Source organism: Mesoplodon bidens (assembly GCF_964165515.1).
Source record: "Mesoplodon bidens genome assembly, chromosome: 5".
Taxonomy (NCBI): domain Eukaryota; kingdom Metazoa; phylum Chordata; class Mammalia; order Artiodactyla; family Ziphiidae; genus Mesoplodon; species Mesoplodon bidens.
The window spans coordinates 72560342-72577187 of NC_138161.1; the positions used below are offsets into that span (position 1 = coordinate 72560342).

At 39.3% G+C, this 16846-nt stretch overlaps 1 protein-coding gene across 5 annotated transcripts in view; it reads right to left on the minus strand.

The window, feature by feature from the left end:
- Positions 1-16846, minus strand: part of ATP2C1 (ATPase secretory pathway Ca2+ transporting 1) — a 124771-nt gene that overhangs the window by 26812 nt on the left and 81113 nt on the right. For all 5 annotated transcript variants that reach the window (XM_081235788.1, XM_081235792.1, XM_081235791.1 and 2 more), the window contains 4 exons: positions 6639-6763; positions 5452-5549; positions 2002-2097; positions 1823-1912 (listed from right to left, as the gene is read on the minus strand). In XM_081235788.1, coding sequence (XP_081091914.1) covers positions 1823-1912; positions 2002-2097; positions 5452-5549; positions 6639-6763 — 409 coding nt within the window. The remainder of the gene's footprint in view (positions 1-1822; positions 1913-2001; positions 2098-5451; positions 5550-6638; positions 6764-16846) is intronic.

Below are 16846 nucleotides of genomic sequence, written 5' to 3' on the forward strand. Positions count from 1 at the left end.
TCACAACTTGTAGGGAGGCTGGCTAGAGATACCTGGATTATTTTTCAAACAGCTGTGCTCCATCTATACCTACCATATTTCTCTGAACAGCAGCACACATGTTCAACATGAAAGCCTAGGTGTTTGATAAAGTCTAGGGCATGCTATTGAACTACATACAGAGCAAAACTTCAACACTGACTATATTAAAATCTCAACTGGCTCAAACTCTGGAAGGAAGCAGGATAAATAAAGGTGCCCAGCCAATACATACTTTATCATCAACAGAAGCTTCAGATTCAACTCCTCGCTTCTCTGGGATTCGAAATTTACCCTGCCTGCTGCTGCCATGCTACTCCCTTTCACCCCACCCCTTGACATGCCGACTACTACCAATGCCATGTAGCTCTTCTCCGTCCTTACCCTTTGCATTTCCCACCAAATATTCAAAAATATTCTCTAAACTATTCAAAAACCTGGCTTATTGCTTTTTACTGTCTACTGAAACGTGTTCAGACTCTCCTTCCCAGCTTTCAAAAATCCTCCAGTAACCCCCGACCCAGCCTACTTAACCACCCTCGGAGCCACTCAAACTGTTCACTTCATCCGGGTTAACCAATTCATAAGCCACAATCCAGTCCATGCTTTTTTATTTCTCTGTGCTTTTATTCTTGCTCTTTCCCTAGCTTATCCCCCCACCCCCATCTAAATCCTTCCTCCCCTTCGAAGTCCAGGTCCCAAGTCCAAATGTGCACTCTTCTTACATACGGCTTGATGTTAAGACTGTCTACTACCTTGGTCTGCTTTTTATTTGTTCCAAGCATGTCACTATTAACTCCCTACCTAAATTGTGAGGTCCCCACACATAAAGAGGTGGTTTCACACACTTTGTTTCTCAAAGAGAAAAAGTTAAATATAACACAATAAATACTTGTTAAGTTATTTAACTTTTGAATATCTTTTAAAAAGCTATACTATGCTGTTTTAGTTACAAGGAGAACAAATGATAAAGGAATGAGACTTTCTGTTAAGGAAACAGAAATAATGTATATATTACAGAAATACCAATTTTACTTTATCAAGTTAAATGTTACAACAACCTACATTTCTATATTGAATCTCAATTCAAGCAACCTCATTTAGAGGCATCCTGTTTTATGTAAGTCTCAAAGTTTCCTAAGACTGCTCTTAAAAGTAGGTTTATTTTTGTTATGGGAATGCCAGGTTGGACTTTTAGGTTTCTCATTTAATCAACTGTAGGACTTAGAAGAGGAGATCAATTGGGACAGATAAAAGGGTCACTGAGAGCAGCACCCCTTCTCCCCAACACAAACTCTAACTCTACACTCATTGTAAGAAACTGATAATGAGGAAGGGGAAGGAAAGGAAATGGAAGACTGGAAAAAGAAAAGCTGACTTCTCATGCTGGCCTTAATACCTTCATGTGGAAATACTAAAGAATGCTGCCTCTTACGCATTTGAAAATTGGCATTTATCAGCAATTATGCACATTTATACAGCTTTTCACACTACACTGAATATTATGGAAGACAAGAACATTACTTCATAAGAACAAAACTGTCACTGGTCATTAGTTTGTATGCTGCATGTAGGAGATATAAAGTTATAGTGAAAAACCTCTATGCTCTGTATTTCCAGGAAGAATAAAATTGGTTCCCAAAAGGCAATAAAAACTATGAAATAATGTCATTCTTCTTCACTCTAATGTGAATCTTCTTCACTCTACACCTAAAAGCCAGTAATACTGAAATTTATGGCTTTACATTCTCCTGTGAGGGTGATATTTTCATATGTCAAAGAAGAGAGAAGACCAGGCACATACCTTCATTGCAAGAGCAATTAAGGCTCCTTCTGTTGGTTTCCCCATTAGAGTGTTGTTTCTAATTACAGCATCATTGCACACACAGCCCGCCTAAGAGAAATACACATAAACTATGAACCCGTCACTGCATCCTAAGTCATTATGAAGAGAGCCACTTTCTTAGAGAATGCAGTACTTACCTCGACAATTCTGCTAACAGATGGGTTATAGAATCCATGAACAACATCACCACCAACAATCACTTCCCCAAATGGATTGTAGCCAACTCCAGTAACCTAAGGAAAGTAGAGTCATAATACCAGCAGACAGTGACAATACTTACGAAAACCAAAAGCTATGAGTTGAGTTCATTTCATTTTATACATCATGACACTGTTAGTGAGTACACCTAGAAAAGCATTTATATTTGTCTAAAACAACATTAATAAAAGAATATAGATAGTAATTTTCACCACAATGGTAAACCTACAGTTAATTATACTAATAATTAACTACTAATTATGCTAATTAATAATTATAATGCATAGTATATTGTAAATAGAAACAACGTAATTGTTAATATAATTAATATAATCTTACATTGCGTCTACCTACAATATACTATAAAAAGAATAAATAAACCATGAAAATCTCTATATAAGAGTGAACTTAAATTTATATAACATTACATTTATGTAACATTACAATTTGCAAAGCATTCAAATCTATTACCACATCTAACATTCATGACAAACTTGTGACCTAGACAAAAGTAGAATTCTTTTTGCAAATATGCAGGCTCAGAGACAAGTGATTTACCCTAGCACTTACGAACTACTTTAACATAGTATATATTACATGCAAATTTTTAAAATCAGAGACAAGTCAGATACTTATCCTATACAGCTAGAAGAAGCCAAGCCACATAAAAGTTAAATATCACAATAAAAATAGGACAGTTTAGAGGAATTAACAAACAGTTAATGTTTGTCATATAAAATTATGGGCTTAAAACAAAAGAGAAACCTGTATCTTACCTTTCATACCTGGACCATATAATATAAACACATGCAACCCCAATGACCCTTCTGAGTCATCCAGAAAAGGCACATTCAACACAGCACTGGGTATCCTTAACCAAATCTAACACCATAAATATCAACAGTCTCATTTTAAGACCTAGTAAAATGGAATTAAATAGACCTAAGTACAACTTCCGTCAATTTGTGAAATGCTTCCTTTGCTCAGACAATTGGCTATAAATACATTTTAAAATACTGTTCCCATCATGAATAGTGTTAATGAAAATTCCAGCCAGAAATCCCACAAGGTGCAATCCCAATCCAGAGATTGGAATGTGTCCTCACCCAGCTTCAAAATTAACCAACGCACATGCACTGACATGCACTTCAGGGGCTGCCAATGTATAATTTTTAAAGTAGATTAATTCATCCATTCATTTATTCTTTCGACAAGTATTTACCAGTATAAGGCAGACACTGGGCTGGGCAACAGAGTTCCTGCTCTATTATGTTGGGTTGGCCGAAAGGTTCGTTCAGTTTTTTCCCTTAGATGGCTCTAGTAGCACTTAGTTGTCTTTAACTTCATTCAAAAGAATTCTGTTAGATTGTATGTGACAGCTGTTATACCAGCGTGCGTTTAAAATAAGGCTTATCAAAATTGGTGAATTTTTGTGTAGCCATTTTAATACTGAAGATTGAAGGAAAAAAGAAACATTTTCAGTATATCATGTTTTATTATTTCAAGAAAGGTAAAAACGCAACCGAAATGCAAAAAAAGATTTGTGCAGTGTATGGAGAAGGTGCTGTGACTGATCAAACATGTCAAAAGTGGTTTGCAAAATTTCGTGCTGGAGATTTTTCACTGGACGATGCTCCACTGTCGGGTAGACCAGGTGAAGTTGATAGTGACCAAGTCGAGACATTAACTGAGAAAAATCAACATTACACCACGCAGGAGATCACCGACATACTCAAACTATCCAAGTCAAGCGTTGAAAATCATTTGCACCACTTGGTTATGTTGATTGCTTTGATGTTTGGGTTCCACACAGGTTAAGCGGAAAAAACCTTCTTGACCGTATTTTCACAGGTGATTCTCTACTTATAAAGAACACATTTCGTTTTTAAAACAAATTGTGACGGACAACAAAAAGTGGATACTGTACAACAGTGTGGAATGGAAGAGATTGTGGGGCAAGTGAAATGAACCACCACCAACCACACCAAAGGCCGCTTCATCCAAAGAAAGTGATGTTGTATATATGGTGGGATTGGAAGGGAGTCCTCTACCATGAGCTCCTTCTGGAAAACCAAACGATTAATTCCAACAAGTACTGCTCTCAATTAGACCAACTGAAAGCAGCACTCGACGAAAAGTGTCCAGAACTACTCAAGAGAAAACGCATAATCTTCCATCAGGATAATGCAAGACCTCATGTTTCTTTGATGACCAGGCAAAAACTTTTACCGCTTGGCTGGGAAGTTCTGATTCATCCACCGTATTCACCAGACATTGCACCTTCGGATTTCCATTTATTAAGGTCTTTACAAAATTATCTTAATGGAAAAAAATCTCAATTCCCTGAAGACTGTAAAAGGCACCTGGGGGCTTCCCTGGTGGCGCAGTGGTTGAGAGTCTGCCTGCCGATGCAGGGGACACGGGTTCGTGCCCCAGTCCGGGAAGATCCCACATGCCACGGAGCGGCTAGGCCCGTGAGCCATGGCCACTGAGCCTGCGCGTCCGGAGCTTGTGCTCTGCAATGGGAGAGGCCACAACAGTGAGAGGCCCGCATACTGCAAAAAAAAAAAAAAAAAAAAAAAAGGCACCTGGGACAGTTATTTGCTCAAAAAGATAAAATGTTTTGGGAAGATGGAATTATGAAGTTGCCTGAAAAATGGCAGAAGGTAGTGGAGCAAAAGGGTGAATACGTTGTTCAATAAAGTTCTTGGTAAAAATGAAAAATGTGTCTTTTATTTTTACTTAGTAACCAAAGGCACTTTTTGGCCAACCCAATACTTAGAGTATCATGGGAGGAGGGACAGAGGATTTCACCTGAACTAAGAGGTATGGAACTATGAAAAGGTGTAACACGGGGTGAGTTCTGGGTGGTCAGCAAAGCTTTTCTGAAGAAGTGGGTTGGAAATGAGGTGCAAAGGTTGAAGAGGCATTAGACTGTCCTAAGTAGTGACAACAGCAGCAAAGGTCCTTTAGTAGGAGGAAGTTTGTCACACTGAAAGAACCATAAAGTCAATGTATTGGGGGTATGGCGAGCAAAGGAGAGATACAGGCTGAGGAAGGAAACAAGGGACAGAACACGTAGGGCTGTGAGCAGCCCCATTTCAGGACCCTGGTCACAATGGGAAGCCACTGAAACATCTTCATTTAGGCATCCAGAGTCTGGTAATAGATGGATGTAGGGGAGACAGAAAGAGAGGTGTCAAGGGGGATCAGCGTTTCTGGACTGCACAACTGGAGCGGGATCAAGACTTGGGAGAATCACGCAGGACAGAAAAGCTCAGCTGCTAACTTGCAGCCCTTCTAAAGACACTAGAATGGTTAGGAACGCTAAACACCAAAACTTCTGAAAGGGAATTCTGCTGTTAAAAAAAAAAAAATCTATAGAGTACCTCAGCACGCAGGCCATCCGAAGTAAACACGTGGGTGACAGTCATTTCATTCTTTGTCAGGGTTCCAGTTTTATCTGAACAAATCACATTACAGCAGCCTAAAGAATAAATCACAAGTCACCAAGAGTCAAAGAAAAATGCAAGTTCACATTAAAAACAAATCAAAGACTCTGGAAACCTGCCCTGCTTCTGTGAAATTTTGTACATATCAAGCTCATGGATAATTTTAGGTTGTTTTCTCTCCTGTGCTTACTTCATCATGAGGTATGAACAGTTTCTAGAATTAAAATTAATTAGATACTGATAAATGCTGACTTTTTATTTCCAGTTGAATTTCTACAAAGCTACTTGATAATAGCTTTATGTAGTGACTTTATACATTTTCTAGAAAGTTTCAAGGTTACCTTAATATAAACCCATATAATTTTTTCAGCCATTATTTTAAGGAATTTTTGCCTTCTCAATATTAAAATGCAAACTAGAAGTTAAATTCAACATTTTTGAATTCCTAAATAAAAAGAAGTTTCATGACATACATAAAGTTACCACAATTTTCATATCACACATAAAATTATGTTACAGCAATATAATTACTGTATGCTACTGTTCTTAATAAATTCAACTCAAGAATGACACTTTAGGATCTATAATTATCAATTATCTTCCTTGAGATGTCAAAAGAAAACATTTCTCTGTCACTCTATGGTTTCATTTGTTACTTTTTTTTTTTTTTACATGATTTAAGCATTAGAACAGTCCATGATGCAGAAAGATTTAAAGCTCCCTGACCTGAGTAATATGAATTTTTAATGACCTTTTTTGGTTGTTAAAACCATACTCAACATTGCTACAAGCCAGACACCACCATGTAAACCTCTAAGACAGGGGTCTCCAACCCCCAGGCCAGACCAGTACCGGTCCGTGGCCTGTTAAGAACAGGGCCGCACAGCAGGAGGTGAGCGGCGGGTGAACGAGCGAAGCTTCATCTGCTGCTCCCCATCGCTCGTGTTACCGCCTGAACCACCACCACCCTCCCCCGGTCTGTGGCAAAACTGTCTTCCGTGAAATTGGTCCCTGGTACCAAAAAGGCTGGGGACTGCTCTAAGACAAAAACTGTAAAACCCAAAGACCCCTGTTGATGTAAACTATCATGTCAATGGATAAGCATGCTCTAACCGGAGACTTACCCAGAGTTTCAACAATAGGTAGTTTTTTCACAATGGCCCTTTTCTTCACCATTCTCATAACACCAAGGGCTAGAGTCACTGTGACCACAATGGGAAGACCTTCAGGAATTGCTGCTACAGCCAAACTGTAACCAGTAAAGATACAGCATTGAAGTATAAATTCAGTAGTATCCATAGCAATAATTTCAATTGGCTGTTACTTAAAGTAGAGGTTAAAAATGTAAAATTGTTGCTGTCAAACCCAAAAAAGGCCTCAAAATGAGGGAAAACTGATTAACATTTATTGGACACCTACTAGCTACCAGGTTAAGCACAGTGGTTAAAGAATATAGGTTCTGACATCAGACTGCCTAGATTTGTACCCCCAGGTTCAATTTTCACCTGTGTGACCTCAAGCTATTATGCCTCCACCTCTGTAGTTTAGTTTCTCATCTATAAATATAGACAATAACAGGTGTTCAGACAAAAACTTGTACATGAATGTTCATAGCAGCATTATTCACAATAGCCAAAAGATGGAAAGAGCCCAAATGTTCATCAACTGATGAATGGGAAACTGTGGTGTGCCCATACAAGGGAGTACTATTCAGCCATAAAACAGAATGAAGTACTGATTCATGCTATGAATGGAAAAACCTGGAAAACATCATGCTAACTGAAAGCAGCAAGACACATGTTGCATGATTTCACTTATATGAGATATCAAGAATAAGCAGATCCAAAGAGACAGAAAGCAGTTTAGTGGTCACCAGCTGGTAGGGAGAGGGAAGAATGGGGAATGACTGTAAAATGGGCACAGCGTTTTCTTTTGGGGGTGATGAGAAAGTTCTGACACTAGATGGTGGTGATGGTGGTAACATTATGAATGTATTTAACTCCACTGAACTGTATACTTTAAAATGTAAAGTTTTATGGTATGTGCATTTTATCGCAACAAAAAAATTAATTACTTCACTATTTCCCTTCGTAATACTAAAAAAGAAAAACCACCTCAAATTAAATCTCTACTTTTGTCCCATTCCATATCTCCTGATTCTGCTACAGATGAGGACAGGTGCATGCGTATCCTTCATTCTAACAATGCTCCCTGAACTCCCTCTACTGCCCAGTTTCTACAATATAATCCAGATCCAATGGACCTTCTCATTCCTTTACATTTAAATCATTTTATAAATAACTTACAGAGGAATAAAATGGATTGTGAAAAACTTCAATAGAAATTTTCATTTAAATTTTAACCCCAAACTATATTCCTGGATTTGAAAGTATATATATCTGAAATGGACAACGCCCTTTGAATGCAACTGCTCAACTGTCATGAATAAACCTGGAACATATTCACCTTTTAAAACAGTGATTTCAAATTCAGAAACCATTTCTAACAAGTTTTACCTTTATCAATTCTGGTTCTTTTTGCATTTGTCTCTTCAAAATGCAACACTTCTGAAAATGTTAATGGTCTGTAACTTTTAGGACAGTCATCTTCTCAGTAATCCAATACTGCATGATAAATTCCTTGCTGTAGAATGACTAACTATAAGAGAATGCCTGTCCTTCCCTTTTCATCTTTAAAAATAAACAGTTCAGGGAATTCCCTGGCAGTCCACTGGTTAGGACTCGGCGCTTTCACTGCCAAAGGCCCGGGTTCAATACCTGGTCAGGGAACTAAGATCCCACAAGCCACGCAGCACAGGCAAAAAAATAAAAATAAAAACCCAGTTCACTCATTAAAATTCAGGAGTTTGAGAAAATCTAGAGGACCATCATCCAAGGACTCAGTGTTGAGATTACACATATATGATTCAATTTCACCTTCATCATTAGAGCCTACAGTGGTTGTCTCTTTGCAATCATCTTCTGGTTTGTCTAATACTTATGAAAATTCTTATGTCAATTCTTCTTTGCCATTATGGTAAAAAAAAATTAAAAATTCTTAATTTCTCAATTTTGTTTAATGAATGCAAAAAAAAAAAAAACTACCAAGATTTTGTCTCCAGACTTTTTTTATACCTTTTTAAATGATAATGTAATGCTTTGGGCAACGTAATAAGAAAATTAAAGGATAACAGAATAATAATGATTTATTTATTATTAGAGTAGCCTTATAAGCTACTTATCCTTCTGCTTTCTCATTGTTTTACTCATTTTTAGCACAGTTGGAAATAATTGTTAAAATACTTGCTAGGGGAATAAAATAGCCAAGATGTTTCAACACGCAGGAAAAATAAGTTCACTAAAGATCCCACATGTATTTTAGCACATATAAATGTACAGCAGACCCATATGGTTATTGAAAATAGAATGAGTTTTATTTTATTAAAAAATTCCTAAATATTTGGTCCTTTGGAAGATCCTGAGGTAGGAATAAAAGTCATGAGGTATTAATCTTCACAAATAGTCAGAACTGCTCCAAAAAAAATACTCAAAAACATGAGTCCAATAGATAATAATATGCCAATGGTTAATAAAATTCATGCCCCATTTTAAATTCATTTCATATTTAACCCAAGTCCCCTTTACACATATTTAAGCCAAGAGTTTCAAGTTGTATTTTTGCTCCTCCAAGGACACACTATAGTCCTTCACTATATCACAAACATCTTTTAACTTCTTATTCATCCTACTTATTCCTTGTACTACACTTGACTTTTTTTTAATCCATTGGTTTCTTTTCTCTTTTTTCTTTTTTTCTTTTTTTTTTTTTTGCGGTACACGGGCCTCTCACTGTTGTTGCCTCTCCCATTGCGGAGCACAGGCTCCGGACACACAGGCTCAGCGGCCATGGCTCACGGGCCCAGCTGCTCCGCGGCATGTGGGATCTTCCTGGACCAGGGCACGAACCCATGTCCCCTGCATTGGCAGGCGGACTCTCAACCACTGCGCCACCAGGAAAGCCCCAATCCATTGGTTTTTATTCTGAAACTTGAACTATTACTTGCTAGGCCTGTTACAGAGCTGTCATCCAGGGTTTCTTTTCCTTAGAGGACTAAGTGAGTTCTACTTTTTCTTACACCCTACACAACATCATCTTCCTTTCTTTCACCCTTGTTTTGCTGGAATTCATACAAGAATAGGTAAGGGATAAATTTTCTGATTACTTGCTTATCCATTTGTAATTACCTAAATTGATACTTTTGCTAGACCTAGATTTATAGATTTAAAATCATTTCCCCCCATACTTTAATTGTACTGCCCCACTGTCTTTTTTTTTTCTTTATAACAAATTTAATCAGTTATACATATACATATGTTCCCATATCCCCTCCCTTTTGCGTCTCCCTCCCACCCTCCCTATCGCATCCCTCCAGGCGGTCACAAAGCACCGAGCTGATCTCCCTGTGCTATGCGGCTGCTTCCCACTAGCTATCTACCTTACGTTTGGTAGTGTATATATGTCCATGCCGCTCTTTCACTTTGTCACAGCTTACCCTTCCCACTCCCCATATCCTCAAGTCCAGTAGGTCTGTGTCTTTATTCCTGTCTTACCCCTATGTTCTTCAGGACATTTTTTTTCTTAAATTCCATATATATGTGTCAGCACACAGTATTTGTCTTTCTCTTTCTGACTGACTTCACTCTGTATGACAGACTCTAGGTCCATCCACCTCATTACAAATAGCTCAATTTCATTTCTTTTTATGGCTGAGTAATATTCCATTGTATATATGTGCCACATCTTCTTTACCCATTCATCCGATGATGGACACTTAGGTTGCTCCCATCTCTGGGCTATTGTAAATAGGGCTGCTATGAACATTTTGGTACATGTCTCTTTTTGAATTATGGTTTTCTCAGGGTATATGCCCAGTAGTGGGATTGCTGGGTCATATGGTAGTTCTATTTGTAGTTTTACAAGGAACCTCCATACCGTTCTCCATAGTGGCTGTACCAATTCACATTCCCACCAGCAGTGCAAGAGGGTTCCCTTTTTTCCACACCCTCTCCAGCATTTATTGTTTCTAGATTTTTTGATGATGGCCATTCTGACTGGTGTGAGATGATATCTCATTGTAGTTTTGATTTGCATTTCTCTAATGAGTAAAGATATTGAGCATCCTTTCATGTGTTTGTTGGCAGTCTGTATGTCTTCTGTGGAGAAATGTCTATTTAGGTCTTCTGCCCATTTTTGGATTGGGTTGTTTTTTTTTTGTTATTGAGCTGCTTATAAATTTTGGAGATTAATCCTTTGTCAGTTGCTTCATTTGCAAATATTTTCTCCCATTCTGAGGGTTGTCTTTTGGTCTTGTTTATGGTTTCCTTTGCTGTGCAAAAGCTTTGAAGTTTCATTAGGTCCCATGTGTTTATTTTTGTCTTTATTTCCATTTCTCTACGAGGTGGGTCAAAAAGGATCTTGCTGTGATTTATGTCATAGAGTGTTCTGCCTATGTTTTCCTCTAAGAGTTTGATAGTGTCTGGCCTTACATTTAAGTCTTTAATCCATTTTGAGCTTATTTTTGTGTATGGTGTTAGGGAGTGATCTAATCTCATACTTTTACATGTCCCTATCCAGTTTTCCCAGCACCACTTATTGAAGAGACTGTCCTTTCTCCACTGTACATTCCTGCCTCCTTTATCAAAGATAAGGTGACCATATGTCCGTGGGTTTATCTCTGGGCTTTCTATCCTGTTCCATTGATCTATCTTTCTGTTTTTGTGCCAGTACCATACTGTCTTGATTACTGTAGCTTTGTAGTATAGTCTGAAGTCAGGGAGCCTGATTCCTCCAGCTCCATTTTTCGTTCTCAAGATTGCTTTGGCTATTCGGGGTCTTTTGTGTTTCCATACAAATTGTGAAATTTTTTGTTCTAGTTCTGTGAAAAATGCCAGTGGTAGTTTGATAGGGATTGCATTGAATCTGTAGATTGCTTTGGGTAGTAGAGTCATTTTCACAATGTTGATTCTTCCAATCCAAGAACATGGTACATCTCTCCATCTATTTGTATCATCTTTAATTTCTTTCATCAGTGTCTTATAATTTTCTGCATACAGGTCTTTTGTCTCCTTAGGTAGGTTTATTCCGAGATATTTTATTCTTTTTGTTGCAATGGTAAATGGGAGTGTTTCCTTGATTTCACTTTCAGATTTTTCATCATTACTATATAGGAATGCCAGAGATTTCTGTGCATTAATTTTGTATCCTGCTACTTTACCAAATTCATTGATTAGCTCTAGTAGTTTTCTGGTAGCATCTTTAGGATTCTCTATGTATAGTATCATGTCATCTGCAAACAGTGACAGCTTTACTTCTTTTTTTCCAATTTGGATTCCTTTTATTTCCTTTTCTTCTCTGATTGCTGTGGCTAAAACTTCCAAAACTAGGTTGAATAAGAGTGGTGAGAGTGGGCAACCTTGTCTTGTTCCTGATCTTAGTGGAAATGGTTTCAGTTTTTCACCATTGAGGACGATGCTGGCTGTGGGTTTGTCATATATGGCCTTTATTATGTTGAGGAAAGTTCCCTCTATGCCTACTTTCTGCAGGGTTTTTATCATAAATGGATGTTGAATTTTGTCGAAAGCTTTCTCTGCATCTATTGAGATGATCATATGGTTTTTCTCCTTCAATTTGTTAATATGGTGTATCACGTTGATTGATTTGCGTATATTGAAGAATCCTTGCATTCCTGGAATAAACCCCACTTGATCGTGGTGTATGATCCTTTTAATGTGCTGTTGGATTCTGTTTGCTAGTATTTTGTTGAGGATTTTTGCATCTATGTTCATCAGTGATATTGGCCTGTAGTTTTCTTTCTTTGTGACATCCTTGTCTGGTTTTGGTATCAAGGTGATGGTGGCCTCGTAGAATGAGTTTGGGAGTGTTCCTCCCTCTGCTATATTTTGGAAGAGTTTGAGAAGGATAGGTGTTAGCTCTTCTCTAAATGCTTGATAGAATTCGCCTGTGAAGCCATCTGGTCCTGGGCTTTTGTTTGATGGAAGATTTTTAATCACAGTTTCAATTTCAGTGCTTGTGATTGGTCTGTTCATATTTTTTATTTCTTCCTGATTCAGTCTTGGCAGGTTGTGCATTTCTAAGAATTTGTCCATTTCTTCCAGGTTGTCCATTTTTTTGGCATAGAGTTGCTTATAGTAATCTCTCATGATCTTTTGTATTTCTGCAGTGTCAGTTGTTACTTCTCCTTTTTCATTTCTAATTCTATTGATTTGAGTCTTCTCCTTTTTTTCTTGATGAGTCTGGCTAATGGTTTATCAATTTTGTTTATCTTCTCAAAGAACCAGCTTTTAGTTTTATTGATCTTTGCCATCGTTTCCTTCATTTCTTTTTCATTTATTTCTGATCTGATTTTTATGATTTCTTTCCTTCTAACTTTGGGACGTTTTTGTTCTTCTTTCTCTAATTGCTTTAGGTGCAAGGTTAGGTTGTTTATTTGAGATGTTTCCTGTTTCTTAAGGTGGGATTGTATTGCTATAAACTTCCCTCTTAGAACTGCTTTTGCTGCATCCCATAGGTTTTGGGTCGTGTCTCCACTGTCATTTGTTTCTAGGTATTTTTTAATTTCCTCTCTGATTTCTTCAGTGATCACTTCGTTATTAAGTAGTGTATTGTTTAGCCTCCATGTGTTTGTATTTTTTACAGCTCTTTTCCTGTAATTGATATCTAGTCTCATAGCATTGTGGTAGGAAAAGATACTTGATACAATTTCAATTTTCTTAAATTTACCAAGGCTTGATTTGTGACCCAAGATAGGATCTATCCTGGAGAATGTTCCATGAGCACTTGAGAAAAATGTGTATTCTGTTGTTTTTGGATGGAATGTCCTATAAATATCAATTAAGTCCATCTTGTTTAATGTATCATTTAAAGCTTGTGTTTCCTTATTTATTTTCATTTTGGATGATCTGTCCGTTGGTGAAAGTGGGGTGTTAAAGTCCCCTACTATGATTGTGTTACTGTCGATTTCCCCTTTTATGGCTGTTAGTATTTGCCTTATGTATTGAGGTGCTCCTATGTTGGGTGCATAAATATTTACAATTGTTATATCTTCTTCTTGGATCGATCCCTTGATCATTAGGTAGTGTCCTTCTTTGTCTCTTCTAGTAGTCTTTATTTTAAAGTCTATTTTGTCTGATATGAGAATTGCTACTCCAGCTTTCTTTTGGCTCCCATTTGCATGGAATATCTTTTTCCATCCCCTTACTTTCAGTCTGTATGTGTCTCTAGGTCTGAAGTGGGTCTCTTGTAGACAGCATATATATGGGTCTTGTTTTTGTATCCATTCAGCCAATCTGTGTCTTTTGGTGGGAGCATTTAGTCCATTTACATTTAAGGTAATTATCGATATGTATGTTCCTATTCCCATTTTCTTAATTGTTTTGGGTTCGTTATTGTAGGTCTTTTCCTTCTGTTGTGTTTCTTGCCTAGAGAAGTTCCTTTAGCATTTGTTGTAAAGCTGGTTTGGTGGTGCTGAACTCTCTCAGCTTTTGTTTGTCTGTAAAGGTTTTAATTTCTCCATCAAATCTGAATGAGATCCTTGCTGGGTAGAGTAATCTTGGTTGCAGGTTTTTCTCCTTCATCACTTTAATTATGTCCTGCCACTCCCTTCTGGCTTGTAGAGTTTCTGCTGAGAGATCAGCTGTTATCCTGATGGGGATTCCCTTGTGTGTTATTTGTTGTTTTTGCCTTGCTGCTTTTAATATGATTTCTTAGTGTTTAATTTTTGACAGTTTAATATGTGTCTTGGTGTATTTCTCCTTGGATTTATTCTGTATGGCACTCTCTGTGCCTCCTGGACTTGATTAACTATTTCCTTTCCCATATTAGGGAAGTTTTCAACTATAATCTCTTCAAATATTTTCTCAGTCCCTTTCTTTTTCTCTTCTTCTTCTGGAACCCCTATAATTCGAATGTTGGTGCATTTAATGTTGTCCCAGAGGTCTCTGAGACTGTCCTCTGTTCTTTTCATTCCTTTTTCTTTATTTTGCTTTCCATCAGTTATTTCCACTATTTTATCTTCCACCTCACTTATCCGTTCTTCTGCCTCAGTTATTCTGCTATTGATCCCATCTAGAATATTTTTTATTTCATTTATTGTGTTTTAAATCGATGCTTGATTCATCTTTAGTTCTTCTAGGTCCTTGTTAACTGTTTCTTGCATTTTGTCTATTCTATTTCCAAGATTTTGGATCTGGGAAATAGAATCTTGGATCATCTTTACCATCATTATTCTGAATTCTTTTTCAGGTAGACTGCCTATTACCTCTTCATTTGTTAGGTCTGGTGGGTTTTTATCTTGCTCCTTCTCCTGCTGTGTGTTTTTCTGTCTTCTCATTTTGCTTATGTTACTGTGTTTGGGGTCTCCTTTTTGCAGGCTGCAGGTTCGTAGTTCCCGTTGTTTTTGGTGTCTGTCTACAGTGGCTAAGGTTGGTTTAGTGGGTTGTGTAGGCTTCCTGGTGGAGGGGACTAGTGCCTGTGTTCTGGTGGATGAGGCTGGATCTTGTCTTTCTGGTGGACAGGTCCACGTCTGGTGGTGTGTTTTGGGGTGTCTGCAGACTTTTTATGATTTTAGGCCACCTCTCTGCTAATGGGTGGCGTTGTGTTCCTGTCTTGCTAGTTGTTTGGCATAGGGTGTCCAGAACTCTAGCTTGCTGGTCGTTGAGTGAAGCTGGGTGCTGGTGTTGAGATGGAGACCTCTGGAAGATTTTCGCCATTTGATATTATGTGGAGCTGGGAGGTCTCTTGTGGACCAGTGTCCTGAAGTTGGCTCTCCCACCTCAGAGGCACAGCACTGACTCCTCACTCCTCAATTTGGGATGATTTGTTGTCTATTCATGTATTCCACAGATGCAGGGTACATCAAGTTGATTGTGGAGCTTTAATCCGCTGCTTCTGAGGCTGCTGGGAGAGGTTTCCCTTTCTCTTCCTTGTTCTCACAGCTCCTGGGTCTCAGCTTTGGATTTGGCCCCGCCTCTGCATGTAGGTCGCCGGAGGGCGTCTGTTCTTCGCTCAGACAGGACAGGGTTAAAGGAGCAGCCTCTTCAGGGACTCTGGCTCACTCAGGCCGGGCTGGAGGGAAGGGCACGGAGTGCGGGGCGAGCCTGCAGCGGCAGAGGTCGGCGTGACATTGCACCAGCCCGAGGCGCGCCGTGCGTTCTCCCAGGGAAGCCGCCCCTGGATCCCGGGACCCTGGCAGTGGCGGGCTGCACAGGCTCCCAGAAGGGCGGTGTGGACAGTGACCTGCGCTCGCACACAGGCTTCTTGGCGGTGGCAGCAGCAGCCCCAGCGTCCCACGCCCGTCACAGGGCTCCGCGCTTTCAGTCGCGACTCGCGCCCGTCTGTAGAGCTCCTTTAAGCAGCGCTCTTAATCCCCTCTCCTCGCGCACCAGGAAACCAAGAGGGAAGAAAATGTCTCTTGCCTCTTCGGCAGCTCCAGAGTTTTCCCGGACTCCCTCCCGGCTAGCTGTGGCACATTAGCCCCCTTCAGGCTGAGTTCTCGCCGCCAGCCCCAGTCCTCTCCCTGCGCTCTGACCAAAGCCCGAGCCTCAGCTTCCAGCGCCACCCGCCCCGGCGGGCGAGCAGACAAGCCTCTCGGGCTGGTGAGTGCCGCTCGGCACCGATCCTCTGTGCAGGGATCTCTCCGCTTTGCCCTACCCAGGTATGTGGGGAGTTTCTTGCCTTTTGGGAGGTCTGGGGTCCCACTGTCTTCTAATTTAATCCAATGTTGCTGTGGATGAAGGTTTAATAAATGCTTTTTTCCTTCTGTATTTGGTTAAATAAATCTCTAGCTCTGTTCCCTTAGTGACGACAGTATAGCAACTATGTTGCTAGGCAACACTGCTTAAGAAAAAAGGATCTCCTGACCGATAAATTATCCATGGACTGGGAGAATTATAATTATCTTACAGAAAGCTACAGCTTTGGGTTTCCTGAGTGTGGTGACTCTCATAACTGGGCATGTTTCTTGCAGGCATCCTGGAAAGTGTATATTTCCAGAGATGCTGGCTCCTGCGGATTATGAGGCATTTTAACCCAGGACAGCTCCTGCCCTTACATGGTCATCTCATCTGCTTGTACCTAAGCTGAACTGCTACAGGGACTGCTGTAGGAACTCTCTCAGAAGAGGACGTTGCCCTGTGGTGTTCAGGACACAGGTACCAAGTATGACCTATGAAAGTCTCGTGAGTTGAAAATCTTAGTAGAGCCTAAAAAGACCCTGTGGTAGAAATTGTAGTTGCTAATGAGAAGTATGATACCA